Raw genomic sequence first — 16,353 nt, 5'->3', positions numbered from 1 at the left:
GGATAATGACACCGGAGAATATATAATCGTAATGATAAAGAAAGGCGCTAACATGAGCTGCAGTTATCTCTTGTAATAGCTGCATGACCATCTCTCTGTGCTCCTAGGATGTGGCCTGAACTACCATAAGCGCTGTGCCTTCAAGATCCCCAACAACTGTAGCGGGGTGAGGAAGAGACGTCTGTCCAATGTGTCTCTACCTGGACCCTCCCTCTCCATTCCTCGGCCTATCCCCACTGAGAATGCTGTTGTCGTCCTGGAGGAGGTGAGTTCTGATTGGTAAATTTTACTTGTGAATTTGGTATGATTGTATAAAATAATCTATAGTTTCAGGCAAGCTTTTTTATCCCTAATTCGTAATGTTACTGTGAATAAAGTACACTGTTCCAGCAGAACCTTATTTATGTCCACCAAATGTTGATTAAAATTGACTATTGTTGTTGATTATTTACTTTGACCTGATATCTGTAATTCGATTGAGACTGCACAAAATCTAATTTCCAGCCCTTGAAACCACACATTCTGAGGAAGGCCAAGCCAAAATAGTAACTGACTTTTTTTGATTCTCAAATCTCTCAGAGTATCTTCTGAAATACCACAACGATGCAAAGTATTTAATTTAGCCAAATGAACATCACATGCAGTACTAAGTACTAATGGCTTATGAAATGCTTTTTGCATAAGCTCTGGTTTGATATGGAATATTTTCCTTTGTGTCCTTGGCTTATGAAAGGTCATTAGGAAAAGTAATTAGTCTGATGGCATTAAGGCCTGGGTCAACCTGGATTATGTTTATGTACAGTGGACTGTCGTGTGGAGGCTTCTGTGCTCTCCAGGCTGTTAATGGTTTCCAGACCTCTGGATGATTTAGTAATACCGTCTAGAGCATCCTAAACAGAACCACTCAGTTCTTTTACAGTGAAGTCCGGTTAATATGGCTGTCTGTGTGACTTCCCTCCTTCATCCTCTTGCTTCTCTTCCTCCTCACCTCCTCTCCTTTCCTCTCCTGTCTCCCCATAGCAACGTTCTCACCAAGAGGCAGGGAAGCGGATCCTGTCCTGGAGTGGCCGGCCTATCTGGATGGAGAAGCTGGTTCTGGGCAGGGTCAAGGTGCCACACACCTTCGCCATCCACACCTACACACGCCCCACAATCTGCCAGTACTGCAAACGCCTGCTCAAAGGCCTCTTCAGACAGGGCATGCAGTGCAAAGGTTGGTGTGTGTTTGTACAGTGTTAAATATCTCTCTGTATTAATTTCTTTCTAGACCTAGCGCTTAAATGAATGTGATAGGATTCATTGTTGTCATCTCTTTCACTGACTGTAAAGTCTCTTCTTTCCAGATTGTAGATTCAACTGCCATAAGCGGTGTGCATCAAAGGTACCAAAAGAGTGCTTGGGTGAAGTTTTCTTCAATGGAGGTAAGCTGTATCTGTGTGTTTTTGTATGGGTGAATGTGTGTGTCAGTGCATATGTCTGTGTGTTTATGTGTGTGTGACGTGTGTGTGTCCTCAGAGCCCGCCAGCCCAGGGCCAGACTCAGACAGCACCATGGAGGTGGACAGCAGTGATGTGGACAGTGGGCGTGGTCTGGATGACTCAGAGGAACCTTCCACTCCAGATGAGAAGATGTTCTACATGGACCCTCCGTTCCTGGACAAGGAGAAGGACGAAGAACCCATCAAGACCATCAGGTAAGTCTGTCCAGGCAGTATAGGTCACATCGAGGGACATTCAGTCAAATGTACAGTACATTTCAATCATTTTGTATATTGTTTTATGTGTGCGTGTGCGTTCATACCACATGTGTGTGTATGTGTTCTCCAGCCCCTCCACCAGCAGCAACATCCCCCTGATGCGGGTGGTCCAGTCCATCAAACACTGCAAGAGACGCAGCTCCACGGTGGTGAGGGAGGGCTGGATGGTCCACTACACCAGCAGAGACAACCTGGTAGGACTGCTGTACTCTGGCACACCAAGACATTTGATGAATATATCAAATGTGTTATAACAAGGAGATGGGTATAGCTTAGTGGTAGAGGATTTGACTACAGATCTAGTCGTACATTCAAATCCCCTTCTGTCTGTTGCTTTGGATGAATACTAAATGAATGCATTGTTATTATTATGATCATATAAGCAGCACATCCATTTAACACAGCCTTACATTGCTGTTAAACCAATATTTGTGACGTTGTGTCCTTGGGCAAGGCATTTCACCCTACTTGCCTCGGGGGAATGTCCCTTTACTTACTGTAAGTCGCTCTGGATAAGAGCGTCTGCTAAAAGACTAAATGTAAACATTGAACATTTAACGCTATCTGCTGGTTGTCCACAGAGGAAGAGACATTACTGGAGGCTGGACAGTAAGAGCTTGAGTCTGTTCCAGAACGACACCGGGGCCAAGTTCTACAAGGTGAGAAGGACCTTCCATCACCCTGTCTGAGAGTATAGACTCTATGCCAAACCCTGGAGGTTCAAAATTCTGTACAAATACATAGTCCATTAATATATATTTATATTAATTAATGTAAGCATCTGGTGTGCTTATTAAGAGTACATAAAACCTAATATTGTAAAGGACCATACTTTGTGCCAAAATAAACCAACATCATTTGAGTGAGGAGGTTTGAAGAGTGTTAGTCACTGTAAGGGTGTGCACGTAGAGCTACCAAGTGTGGCCGTGCTGAGGTGACTAGGCGAGGCTAGAGTGTTGCAACTGTAAACTCTGAGTACAGTGATACACGCCATGAAAACCCCCCAGTCTGAACCTTGCGGTTTCTCTTAACAGCCCTGTCACAGTCAACAGCTCACAAAGTCAAAGTTTTGCTGCCATAGTTAGCCAGTATCTTTCTCAGTAACAAGTCCAAAGGGGGTTTACCTGGGTGAAAGTCTTGACTGATTTTGATATTAAGGGATCTCCAGACCTTTAATGGTCACTTTGGTGGATGTTTTGAGGACATTGATGTCAGATGGGTTACAAAGTCTAGTGCTTCCTTTTATTAAATATAAATCCAAATCCCTACATGAGGACTTGGTTATCTGAATCCAAGTTCTAGAAGCTGTCATTTGCATCAACATAAAATGGCCCACATAAGACAGGTTCAACTTCTTGTCAAGCCCAAAATGTCTTACATACATTTTACTATGTGTGTGTTTCATCAGGGCACAATGTAAAGCAGTGTCATTTGGTATTTGCAAGGCTGTTACTTCAACTTGAGAGTGTGTGACACTTCCCTGTCTGTGCCAGTGGCCAAACTAGTCATTATCCTGCCACAGGGACTTCATAGCCTGAGTAATTAGACGCCAGGGGACAGAAGGAGACAGCAGACCTCACTCCTGCTAGGTAAATGCTTCCACATGTGCTCAAGTGTGTGTGTGTGTGTGCGCCGTTCCTCTAGGCTGGGTATTTTCTTTATATCTGTATTTGTTCTACTGTGTGTGTGTGTGTTTGTTTGTGTGTGTGGCTGTTTGACTTTTACACCTCCACAGAGCACAGAGATGTGATACAGTCTTATCGATGGTGTTGTGGTAGATGCAAAGCAAGTTCCGTAGGCGTGTGTGTGTTCTTTGTCATCCAGACAATGAACACTTAGCATTTATTTGCATGTTTTTGTAGTTGCAGGTATATATATTCAATTGTCTGAAACTGAACCTGTCAAACTACCTCTAGCAATATTCTACTTTGAATGTTCTGGACTGTACTCATACAGTCACATAGGGAACTCAATTAGTCTCCCAGTGTTACCATGGTGACACACCCTCCTGTGAAGCACTCTTGCTCAGCTCCAGGGTGTTTTTAAAGGCTCTGTAATAGGGTATTTTATTATCAACTTGGCACTCGGCACTGCGTAAGACGTTGACAAGGCTAATTGAAGACTAGACCTTTCTTTGTAAATGTGTTTTAGTTCCGCCTTCAAAATCTTACATGGGCTGGTCTATCTTTTTAGTTTGTTGCTAGCTGAATGTCATCCACATTCAGTTGGACTGACACTGGTAGGTTATCCGTCATAAACTTCTACTAGAATGCATATAGGGTTTCTTCTCTGTAATCTCTAGTGACTGGCGTGTGGCTCCCTTCTACTCTTCTCTATACCCTTAATTTGATTAGCTGTGGCAGTGTAGTCACAAAGTCGCCAGGCATGGCAGCCATTTTCTCCATTTGGAAGCCATAAGGGCGAATCCTTTTGAAGATGAGACCCCTGTACTTGTGGTTTCTTTCCAAGACCCTCTAATAGGGGTTTGGGGGCTTCCTTCTGTCTCTGGGTGATTATCGCCCCAGCACACACAAACACACACTCCTCTCTCGAGGGACTGTGTAAGAGTATGGTTGCCGTGTCTTGTTGCTGTGTGCGCGGGGTCTTGCGGCTGATGAGAGCCCTGGCTGCTTGTGTTTCAGATGAGGCCTCCAGCTCTCCCTGCCTTTTAATCACTGCGGCTACGATGCTGGAGCTTTAGAGCGGCACAGAGCCCCTGGTCATGTGACCTGGGCTCCGCTAACCACAATCACTTCATTTGATACCCTGTGTTTGAGCTACCAGGAAACAAAAATAGGGGGTTGGTAGAGGGAGTGGGGTGGAGAAAAGGGGATTCTTCTATTGGTTGGGGACTTTGAGACTTCCCTCCTCTATTTCCTTCCCTCTTTTATTTGACAGAGTGAGTCTGAGGAGAAGGGGGGACTTTTAAAAGTGTTCTCAGAGCGTTCTTTCAGATTGTGTGTAAGTGTGTGTGTGTGTGTGTGTGTGAGAGAGAGAGAGATACAGATGCAGAGTTGTAGACTGCACTCTTCCACAGCACAACTTTGTCTGGATGGGTGCTACTCTGAAGAGGGGCTATACTTTCAAACTACTACCTGTTTAAAAGCTTCATTTCTATAGGTAATAATAACAAATGATTCCTGCTTGTTTTGCTAGTCTGTGTATGCCTGCCTTGTTCTGTTGCGACATTATGACTGATTCAGCTTGCTTTCTGTTTGAAACAGAGTCTCAGTTTGTGTCTTTGCTGACTCGTGGCTGAGTCTTAGTCGAGACCGAAACATTTTCAGGTTTTGTTCGTGGTTAAGGGCTTCTTGTTCTGTTATCGTCTTTATCATGGATAGCGGTGTCTTGCTCTGTCTGTCTCTTGTTCCTGTTACTCTACAGACCTCTGTAGATCTGGTTGTCTCAATCTCTGGTTATCTCTGATATGATGTTGCTTCATCTTCTCTTCCTCTCCTTTCATACTTTCTTTGATTTACTCTCTCTCTCTCTCTCTCTCTCTCTCTCTCTCTCTCTCTCTCTCTCTCTCTCTCTCTCTCTCTCTCTCTCTCTCTCTCTCTCTCTCTCAGTCTCTCTGTCTCTCTCTCTATCTGCAGTAAGAGGACTAGGACTTACCCACCTGCCTTGTGTTTAACTTTCCACCCTCTCCCCCTTCCTCCACTCTCTTTCTCCGTCCCCTCAGGAGATCCCCCTATCAGAGATCCTCCAGGTGGAGCAGGCCAGAGACTATAACAGCCTGGCCCAGGGCAGCAACCTGCACTGCTTTGAGATCCTCACCTCCACCATGGTCTACTATGTAGGGGAGAACAACGGTGGCCTGTACCACAGCCCGGCGCTGGCAGCCTCCGGCGTGGGTGTGGAGGTGGCGCAGGGCTGGGAGAAGGCCATCCGGCAGGCCCTAATGCCTGTCACGCCCCAGCCCAGCGTGGCAACCGCCGCCGGGCAAGGCAAGGATCACAGTGAGTAGGATAGTTCTGTTTCTAGTCCTAGTGGTTGGTCACTTCATGTGTTGCTTCGCTTCTTGTTTATGTGATTCCCCAGTAATAAATCAAAATAGTGACTTCTATTAAGGGTCCACGTACACCTTTATTCAAGCCTGTATTTACATAGACCTACAGTTGGACATACAGTAGGATGAAGCTGCTAATGGAATGTATCATGTGTCAGTAACATCAGACAAAAAGTAGGGGGTGGTTTTGTCATGAAAATGTAAGTAACCACTGAAGCAAGCACTGGGCACAAAATGAGGTCAAATGAGTCATGGAATTTAGACCACTATGTGTGAGCAAGACTTGGATTTGGCCCGTATGAGTCCCTCTTGAAAGTTGCTGTCAGTAAGCAGTGTATTTCCCCCTTTAGTCCTAGGTGATTTTTACAAGTGTAGGTCAAGTGAGGTGATAGCTTGCAGTGAGTAGGCAGTAAACGCTGATGCACTCTGAAAGGACTGGTCTGAATGCAGGTTTGGAGTGAGACAAGTCGTGGTAGGATTCTTTTTGTAGTCTCTGGAAGGTGTTGATGATGGTGATGATGGTGACGGTGATGATGATGGTGATGAGGATGGTGGTGCTGGTGTCTGAAGCTGATGACAATGATGATAATGATCGTGATGGTGATGAGCAGTTTATCACAGCTTTCACTCTCTGTTGTAGAGGTCAGATGTTTAGACCTACTCCAGAAGCGTGACTATTGAGTAGTATTATCTGTTGAATGATTAAAATTTTTATATAGTACCATAAAACACCTCAGTTTAATTCTCCTGAGAGCTAAAGAGGATTTCATAGGCATTTTTTTCAACAAAATGTTGTTATCATTAGTGGAGTGAACCTTATTTTAGATGATGGGATTGTGGAGACCTGTGACAGGAGAAGAGAAGGAGAGGAAAACATGTATTGTTTTGAACCATATCACTGGAGACCATTTGGTTCCTCAGTGACATACTTTTATTGTATGTAGAGGTTCATAGCTAATGCCATCCTACATGCAGCATTTACTCAACCACTGACTGGTCTTTAAATATCAATGCATATTAACTGGACTATTAGGAGAGATGCAAAAGATTATTGGATTGTTGTCTTCATTCCAATTTAATATTTATGTTCAGGGCAAGATTCTGTCAAGTGAATGTACTTGATCTTTGAATTATCATAATAATAAAACTGAATACATTATAATTTATCTCATGATACGGATGCCCTCATGACTCATACATTATCCCTGGAATGAAATTCTACACATATTTTGGACATTCAATTACACATATTTTCCCTAATTGATTTGAAAATCCGATGTCTGAGTGGTTAGGGAGTCGGGCTATTAATCAGAAGGTTGTTGGTTAAATTCCCGGCTGTGCCAAATGACTTTGTGTCCTTGGGCAAGGCACTGCACCCTACTTGCCTCGGGGAGAATGTCCCTGTACTTACTGTAAGTCGCTCTGGATAAGAGCGTCTGCTAAATGACTAAATGTAAATGTAGTTATCGCACAAGAAAATTTGTTTTTTGGGCTACTGGTTGTCTTTGCTAACACCTGCATAAGCTGGAAAATGTATATTAGCTATGAATCTCTTATTGCAATTAGTTAAGGAAATACATTCGTTTTCATATTTCTCCTTTCTAGAAGAGTTGTCAATCAGCATATCTGTATCCAACTGCCAGATACAGGAGAATGTGGTGAGTACAACTTTTCTTCTGACAATATTCAACAATTTCCCAACACTGTACACTGTATGTATGTGTTCTGTGTTTTGTGTGTACGTGTGTTTTCCAATGCCCATTTGAGCATAAAATACAGACACCAAATACAGATACCAAATTTCAAAAAATGTGTATACGAAATTTTGGAAGTTAGGGATACTTATTAATTATTCTTTTTTTGACTGCTACACTTCTGCATTTCTTGAAATAAACCAGACTGAAACCAACTACAGCAGTAGCCTTTACTGTTTTTGCTGTCCGCATGCCAACTTTTGCACATAAACATGAAGTCCTACCAAACTAACTGGTTTGTATTTGTTCCTACAGGATATCAGTTCTGTCTACCAGATCTTTTCAGATGAGGTGCTGGGGTCAGGCCAGTTTGGAATTGTGTATGGAGGTATGTATCTAGCTTTGTTGGGAACACTTACTGTAGGGCACTATTAAACAATTACCTCACTTCGATCTGCATTAATGAGACATTAATAAAACCTTATATTATATGTCGATGTGTAGGAAAACACAGGAAGACTGGCAGGGATGTGGCCATCAAGGTGATTGATAAGATGAGGTTCCCCACCAAGCAAGAGAGCCAGTTGAGGAACGAGGTGGCCATTTTACAGGTAGTTACGTAGAATAGTCAGAAATGTTCAATTTACGATCAGTTCAGTTATCGTTTTTTTCTCAAAGAGGGATAATTTGGTTTGTTTTTAGAACCTACACCATCCAGGCATCGTCAATCTGGAGTGTATGTTTGAGACCCCAGAGAGGGTGTTTGTCGTCATGGAGAAGCTCCATGGCGATATGCTGGAGATGATCTTGTCCAGTGAGAAAAGCAAACTTCCAGAACGCATCACCAAGTTTCTGGTCACACAGGTCCGTATCCATCTCCTTCTAAATTAATCTCTCGCTGTCTTTTTTTTCTTTTTCTCTCTTTGTCCCAGTTCTCAATTCTGGGCTTTTTTATTTTCTCAATCATTCTCTAGTTAATTCTCTTTTCTTTATTCCTCTTTTCCGACTTTCCCTTTGTATATCTGTTTTCTTTTACCTTATCTCCCTCCCTCCCTCCTCTCCCTCTCCTCATTTTGTCAGTTTTGTGGTACATTTATCTACATAAGAGCCTCAGTCTCAGCCCCGGGTCTGTTGATTCTTGTGGTGCAAGCATCGGGGGGTGGGGGAGACTGTTTACCAGCTCTGGTAAACGCTCTGACTAGCTCTGGATGGTTTTGTGGCGGCGTCCCACCCTGTGTTACAGCCTGAAGTGCTCTGGTGGCTCTGTGGCCTGATTACAGAAGAGAGAGAGGGGCCCAAGGGCCAAACAGGAGCAGATCTATTAGGCACGACCCTGTACTTTACAATTAGCAGCAGTAGGCCCTTCTCTGATGTGGTCTCCTTCAGACTTCTGTCATAGCCAGAGCCAGGCGCATTGTGGCTTGGTAGCAGGCCCTTGCTAAACATACTTCTGGCATTAGCCTGCTATACATATGGTTTGGGAAGATGAGATGTTGAGATGAGACATCCATATGGAAAAAGACTGGTTAACTTGAAAAGGGTTTTAGTATTCATGCAACTCTCGTTATCCTTAGCATTCAATCTAATTAAGGACTTATGTAACATCATACTGTTTGAGTGGGTTAACAGGGGTTTGGATTGTTGTTTTGTGTAGATTCTGGTGGCTCTGAGACATCTACATTTCAAGAACATTGTCCACTGTGACCTGAAGCCTGAGAACGTGCTGCTGGCCTCAGCTGAACCCTTCCCTCAGGTAAACTGTGTATGTGTGAGTGCGTTTGTGTGCGCCTGTCCTTCTTCAGCTTATCTGTGCTAACACATGCGTTGCCAATGTGTTTGTTCGACAGGTAAAACTCTGCGACTTTGGCTTCGCCCGCATCATTGGCGAGAAGTCGTTTCGGCGGTCGGTGGTCGGAACGCCGGCCTACCTGGCGCCCGAGGTGCTCAGGAGCAAAGGCTACAACCGCTCGCTGGACATGTGGTCCGTGGGCGTCATCGTGTACGTCAGCCTGAGCGGCACCTTCCCCTTCAACGAGGACGAGGACATCAATGACCAGATCCAGAACGCTGCCTTCATGTACCCTCCTGCGCCCTGGAAGGAGATCTCAGCTGAAGGTATGGAGGCAGGACCAGTTCTATTTTCTCCAGAATGTTCCCATTGCCCATGTTTCGTTTTCTCCTCTCCCATCGTCATTCATTCCTTTAAGTGTTCTTTCCCTCCTTTTTTCAATCTTTAGTCCACCTTGGACCTTTCTATGTAACATAGTTAAAGACATGTGTCCAAATCTTGACGAAGATGGTTTAAAATGTATCTGTGGTAGACCAGTACTGAAATATCAGACACTAGTACTGCATTGGGGAGGAAAAGTAAGTCTGCCACTGCAGCTTCAGACATGCAGCCTCAGTGCTTCATTGCCCACCCACGCGTCTGGGCCTGCCAGTGTGGTTTCACCTCCTGAAGTGCTTAGGGGTTGAAACCCCCTCACTGACCTTTCTGCTGTGTGGTTCAGCCTACTTGAAAACACTCACAAATCTCCCCCACTGCCCTTACGAACAAAGTATACTACCATGTTTTGGTCAAAGTTAATTCCACAAGATATTGATTGACTTCTATAGTAGTCAGGTTCTTGTCACTGATAGCTATTTTTGGTGTGTTCCACAGCGACAGATCTCATCAACAACCTGCTCCAAGTGAAGATGAGGAAGCGGTACAGCGTGGACAAATCTCTCAGCCATCCCTGGCTTCAGGTAACACACACCCAGCCGGACAAGCACAGCAAACGTTACAGTGTAATACATGCAGGACAGTGTTTTTCTTCCAGTGGGTCTGATCACCTTCAATTATCCTATGTCCACCGTCACTGTCAGATTTAAAGTAGTATTGATTCTAGAATGTTACTTTTAATACCAACTTGATATTAAAAAGTATTTGCCATATCTACTCGTTAACTGGAATACAAGATGGTTGATACCAGCGTACGTCAGGATGTTCTCCAGACTAGAGCAGAGGTAGTGTTCTGCCTGTACTGAGGCTCTCATCCCCTCGTCTACAGACTAGAGCAGAGGTAGTGTTCTGCCTGTACTGGGGCTCTCATCCCCTGTTCTCCAGACTAGAGCAGAGGTAGTGTTCTGCCTGTACTGAGGCTCTCATCCCCTCGTCTCCAGGACTACCAGACCTGGCTGGACCTCAGGGAGTTTGAGACGCGGCGCGGTGAGCGCTACATCACCCACGAGAGCGACGACACGCGCTGGGAGGAGTACGCCGACGAGCACTACCTGACCTACCCTAAGCACTTCATCATGGCCCCCAACCTAGACGACATGGAGGAGGACCCCTAGTGGGCTGGAGGATGCCGTGCACCGCGTTTGTGCTAATAAGAGGGACATTTCTCCAGGACTTTCTGCTTGTTGATTTTATAGACATGGGGAGGTAAAATAGCTTGCCTCCAAAACAGGTTGCCGTGGGAACAGTCAGACACCAGATACCTGTCGCTGAGCCCTACTGGGAGATTTGGACACAGAGCCAGAACCCAGCAGTGAGGTGTACTGCCCGAGGGGGCAGACAGGTGGCACTGTACGTGCACACAAAGGAACACAGCGGCAAACCATGGGAGACATGGACATTTGAGATGACGTCATTCTTGTTTTAGTAGTTCAAACCTTTCAGTGGATTTCTTGAAGGTCACGTTTGTTGCTCATTATGGGGGAATACAACAGCTCTCAAATCCAAAAACATAGCTGTTGTAGTAATAATTTGTATGTTGTTTATCTGTGAGGGGCTGAAATAGTGAGCTGGACCCAGGAGCGTAAAGGGCACTTATTACAAGGGATTTAAATCCATAGAGAGAAGAATGTGTGGGTTATTTACAACTATTAACTATTAATTAACTCTTGTTTCCCTCCCAATACTGTTTTCCTCTTTTGATGGCATGAAACTGGAACTATCATTTGTATGTCAGTGTTAAACATGTATTTTACTAATTGGGTAGATTTTTTGCACTATACTATCATTGAGCCTAACAATTTTAAGACATACTGACATTTTGTAGCTGCTACAGTACTTCACATAGGAGAATTACTGTAAAAGGATCTAAAGGTATTCAAAGATGGCAATGTGTCTGAAATTGTACCATAGCAAAACATAAACTATATTTAAGATTGTCTCTCAATCCACTTGAATTTACAATGTTATACTTCATACATTCCAAACAGAAAAGCTTTTAGTTTGACATTGCACAAGCATGCACAATGCCTACGGTCTATCTTAAAAGGCTCACTGTGGCGTTCCAGTGCATTTGTGTGAAAGGATCTAAGGGGATTGAGTGAGGAGTGAAACCCTTCATGGTTCACAAACTAATACGAGTTTAGGTTTACAGTCAAATACTTTATAAAACCTAAGCAACTTTTTCAGAATGCATTGGCTGAGAGATATAGATTACAAAGACGTTTAAATGTACTGATACTGATCTGATCTTTTTAAAATTTTCCATGTTTTTATTATATTTGTACGCTGGTCTTGAGTGTGTCCACTTCACTGACTCCAGGTCTAGAATCAAATGTTGTGTGGTGTTCTGTTGATAATGTTGTTAGTCTCCTCTGAGATTACCAAAGTAGCTGTAAAACAGAACAGTACAGTTTTCTTTTCTTTCTTCTAGTGGCCACCCACTACATTTCAAGCCATGGCCCATATCACGCAGTGAATAGACATACAGTGCAGTAGTAAGTAACAGTAAGCTCTTCCCAGGGCAAATACTGTGTAGTTCCAGGTTGGAGCTCTAGCATAAGTGTAGTACTTTGAAAGGAAGGAGAGGGTACTCTCACCATTATCCCTTTACTGTTTGTGTTGCCGCTGGATTGGCAGGTGTGTTTTGTATATTTTAGTACATACAAATTGAATAAAAACTTTACTTCTTGAATTAACTTCTCTTTTTTGGGGAGGGGCGGGAGGGTTATTATTCTGAAATTATTTCTACTCTACAACTATGCATATAATTCAAGTTTGCTTTGGACTCTTCCCATACAGTATCAACAGTTGGAGATCTTGCTGGCTCGAGTTTGAAGCTACAGTTTGTACCAACTTAAGAAAAGAACAAAGTTATATACAAGCGTAAATGCAAATTGACCAGAAACTGGGTGTGCACTATGTAAGTGCACATGCTAGTGTTTGTGGGTCTATGCTGTGTGTGCGTATGTGTGTGTTTATGTACAGTTTGTGTATATAAGTGTGTGGACGTATGTGAGTCTGCACGTAGTGGTTATCCAAGTAAAATCCCAGATTGAGCAGCTGGATGTGATTGTTGTCCCGGAGAGCTGAGCAGCCTGCCTCACCACAAGCAAGTAATGACATCGTTAAAGAAGGTGGGGGGATTTAGGACGACTTTGATATGAATCATGGTAGATGCTGTCAGCCTTAAAGTAGCAAATGTTCGACCTTGAGTCGTACATTCAAAGTATTCCAGTAGGGCTACCCTCAACAGGCCCATTGTGCACAGTTAAATTCTCAATACCTCCATTTCATAGAAAGGTCAGCTGTCATTAGTTTAGCAGATCCTTTGATGGGTTCAACTCTGAAGGCACTCATCAGCCAGATCCAGCCTGACCAGGGTTGATCATAAAGACTGCTTCATTGGATATTCATCTGCTAATAACTGCTGATGGGGGGGGGGCAGCAGTCAGGTCTGTTCTCTCTCTGGAGGGGATCTTCAAGTGCTCTCTAGCCGGTCTCCTCCTCTGAAATTGTTTCAAGATGTTGGCTGCACCGCAAGGCCTACTGACCCCGGTGACCTTCTGGGAGGGAGGGAGGTGAGGGAGGGAGGTGAGGGAAGGAGGTGAGGGAGGGAGGCAGGCAGGCAGGGAAAGAGGAAGTGAGGAAGAAAGGGAGAGAGGCAGGGAGCGAGGGAGGGAGGACGAGAGGCACCAGTAGTCATTTCACACACCTTATCAGTATAGATAGAGATAGCAGCAGAAGTCCTAATAGATGCAGTTGTAATAGGTGTAGAAGTAGTGGTGCTAGTAGTAGCAATGGTGTGAGCTTGAAAAGTCCTCCTCTTAACTATAGCAGTAGTCGACTGTGTAACACATGGATGAGAGACAGGTCCATAGGGCTCAGTCTGTGGCCTACAGACAATGTCCTAATGTGGGTCCAATCAGTTAGCTGTGTGTTATGAAAGTACACCATCTCCCTCCACAGGCTAGATACTGAACAACGACCGACATGCAACTCCATGATTTTATTCAGGTCTGTTGGAGAACAGTTCACTGTATGACCACCTAGTGTCACTATATACAAGAGGATTAGAAGATCTACAAAACAAAATCTATATCATCAGAAATAAGGGTTTTGAATAGAGAATTGTCAGTTAAATAATTTCCCTTCCCATGTCAGTTTGAGAATGGAAAATCTCATCAAATGGAATATAAAAAGTAATAGAATAGAATTTATACAGCTGTATCCTACAGAAATGTTGTGAAAGGTCATGATCACATAATAATAATTTTATGATTATCACATGATGATGACTGCACAGTAAAATCTCTCAACCGCACTGCTGTCTAATACAATGATTATTGTTGATTTTCAATGCACAATTCACTGTCTAATGCCTAATCCTTTACAGTGAGACCCCTTTTTCTCTGGATCACACAGACATCTATCAAGGTGGGGCAGATCCCTGTCAGTGTATATTTGTGAAGCAGCTTTGCTCAGAACATTGACCGCAGCTCTCTTGTCCCCTCTTGGGGAGGTCTGTGTGATGTATTCTCATTCCTCCACCTCCTCTCCCCTTCCTCCTGTTCCATGCTGGGTTCCCATGCTGCTCCAGACCAAACAAGCAAACAAACACAACAACAGTGAAAGCGGTTCACCAGACGAGATTCATCAGGGCTTGGGGAGAGATGGGCTGAGATCTTGTTGACTCTCTGGGTCAGTTGTATTTCATCGTGATGGTATAGGAGGCCTCTGAGGACAGCTCTGCTCAGACGGAACTCTATTTGACTTCAACAGGGATATAGTCCCCCCACCCCAGTTCACATATCACGGTGCATTTCTAGCTCTATACATGGTTTAGTAGGAGTCTGGCCTTAACTTTTATCTTGGGTGGCATTTATCTAAGCCCGATCAAAAATGTGTAGTAGTTATCAACAGGACTCTTCCACTCCAGAGTTGCTGGTGAATTCCTATCATCCTATCATACGATTAAATGCATACCTTCTGTGACAATCTTGTGACTAACATGAGGATGGACCAATTTTATAAATCAATGTACAAAAGAGAACCACCTAGATGGTGGTTAAATAAAGTGGTTAAATTAAGTTTCAACCCATCACATTCCACTTTTTCGGTCCTGGTTGTGTGTGTGTCTGTTTTTCTCTGAGGACGCATGGCATAAGAAACTCCTATCTCCTATCTTTAATACAATCTCTCTTCTCACATTATTTATTTTTCCTATCAGATTTTTTCCACATTTAGGCCCAGGTGACAACTGAAGGCAATAGCAGATATATTTACACCATAACCTATGTGTATTAGAGACAAAGATGCTTAAAAAAATGGCAAGTCACTGACAAGATCAACTTTCAGTTCTCTGCACTGTTTACCAATCATCTAAACCAGCAGTTTCAGGACTTGCATTTAAACAAAACTTAAGTAAATACAATTAGATGTATGTTAGTGGATAAATGATCAATTAGGATTTCTACATGGGTCACATGAGCCATGTTTACATTAATGCCATTTAAACAGTGTAACATAATGCACTGTTGGTTTCTTATCTTACTTCACTCAGTTTTTTGTGATTATGACAGAGGTGGGTGGCATTATATCAGTCCATTGTTGTTGTCGGGAACCTGGAATGGTTTCCTCATCTGGGAAATGCAGATGAGCTATATATCAACATGTTTGGTTTGCTGACCCCAGCTGTGCCTTGAGCATCCCCCTTTCCTGGTTAGGTTACTGTGTTGGGCCACCACTCGTACTCCCGCAACCAGGGGCAATACGCACCCCTGAAAAGGGCTGGCCATTGAACTCTCAGGCAAGTGGCAATATTTGCTCACCTGAAATACACACATCTTGCCAATTGGGGCTGGGGTGGGCTGGTGGGAAGTGCTGGCCTGATTTGGTCCCCTTGGCCAGCTGTGGCCCAGAGAAAGGCCGGGCCAGGAAGTTTTGTGGGGGGGCTCCCCTGTCGGGGGGCTGTTTAGCGCTGGCGGCCCTATTGTGTTTTATGTGAACCGGGGGCCATATTTGTTCGAAGCTGCAGGAGGCTGATGAGGTGCTAATCTGTTGAGTGGCTGTGTCATTGGGCCTTGGTTGCCAATAGCCTGTTAGCTGTCAGGGCCTGTAAAAAGGCACAATTTACGGGGCCTCCCCAAGACTCTGCCAAGGGTGTTCACGGGTAAGCAAACACAGATTGGACACTTATGTTGTGGCTCTGGATGGGAGGGCCAGGGCTCTACCCCTGGGGTGACACGTAGGAAACTCTCTTTGAGCCCTCTTCATGGGCTGTCAGCCCCTACAAAAGTCTTTGGTAAACACTACAAATTAGTCATCTACATATGCATGGGAGCCACCCCTGGATACAGTGAGGAGACAGTCATCCAAACTGTACCAATTCTTCTCAACCATATCAACTTTTAAATATTACCTCCTTGTGTTTAATATAATCACTAAAAAAGGTAAGTCCAGAGACGGATGAAAGTTATTTTCCTCCTCAGAGATATCGTGGAGAGCTCTAAGGCAGGTTAAGATCACCGCATAGCTGTCACAGTGTCAGAGGTAATCCCAAACTTGCCAACACACAGGAATACAGATAAGGTAGTCAGGTGCCAGAAGGTTAAATGGAAAAGAGTGCTTGATGGAAAAGGGAATGTAGAACTGATGTAAAACTGAAACGTTT

General features: G+C 44.0%; 1 protein-coding gene across 1 annotated transcript in view; it reads left to right on the top strand.

The window, feature by feature from the left end:
• prkd3 (protein kinase D3) overlaps window positions 1-12,375 on the top strand; it is a 33,836-nt gene extending 21,461 nt beyond the window's left edge. The window contains exons 4-18 of the mRNA XM_067242680.1: window positions 108-265; window positions 1,021-1,213; window positions 1,344-1,421; window positions 1,516-1,693; window positions 1,827-1,950; window positions 2,338-2,415; window positions 5,439-5,715; window positions 7,371-7,423; window positions 7,775-7,847; window positions 7,964-8,070; window positions 8,162-8,323; window positions 9,114-9,212; window positions 9,307-9,574; window positions 10,122-10,207; window positions 10,625-12,375. Of these exons, the coding sequence (XP_067098781.1) occupies window positions 108-265; window positions 1,021-1,213; window positions 1,344-1,421; window positions 1,516-1,693; window positions 1,827-1,950; window positions 2,338-2,415; window positions 5,439-5,715; window positions 7,371-7,423; window positions 7,775-7,847; window positions 7,964-8,070; window positions 8,162-8,323; window positions 9,114-9,212; window positions 9,307-9,574; window positions 10,122-10,207; window positions 10,625-10,798 (2,108 nt within the window). The 3' untranslated portion in view covers window positions 10,799-12,375. The remainder of the gene's footprint in view (window positions 1-107; window positions 266-1,020; window positions 1,214-1,343; window positions 1,422-1,515; window positions 1,694-1,826; window positions 1,951-2,337; window positions 2,416-5,438; window positions 5,716-7,370; window positions 7,424-7,774; window positions 7,848-7,963; window positions 8,071-8,161; window positions 8,324-9,113; window positions 9,213-9,306; window positions 9,575-10,121; window positions 10,208-10,624) is intronic.
• Window positions 12,376-16,353: the final 3,978 nt, after the last annotated feature.

Source organism: Osmerus mordax, chromosome 9 (genome assembly GCF_038355195.1).
Source record: "Osmerus mordax isolate fOsmMor3 chromosome 9, fOsmMor3.pri, whole genome shotgun sequence".
In the NCBI taxonomy this organism is placed as follows: domain Eukaryota; kingdom Metazoa; phylum Chordata; class Actinopteri; order Osmeriformes; family Osmeridae; genus Osmerus; species Osmerus mordax.
The sequence above is the reverse complement of the archived record's forward strand: the minus strand, read 5'-3'. Positions and strand labels throughout refer to the sequence as shown.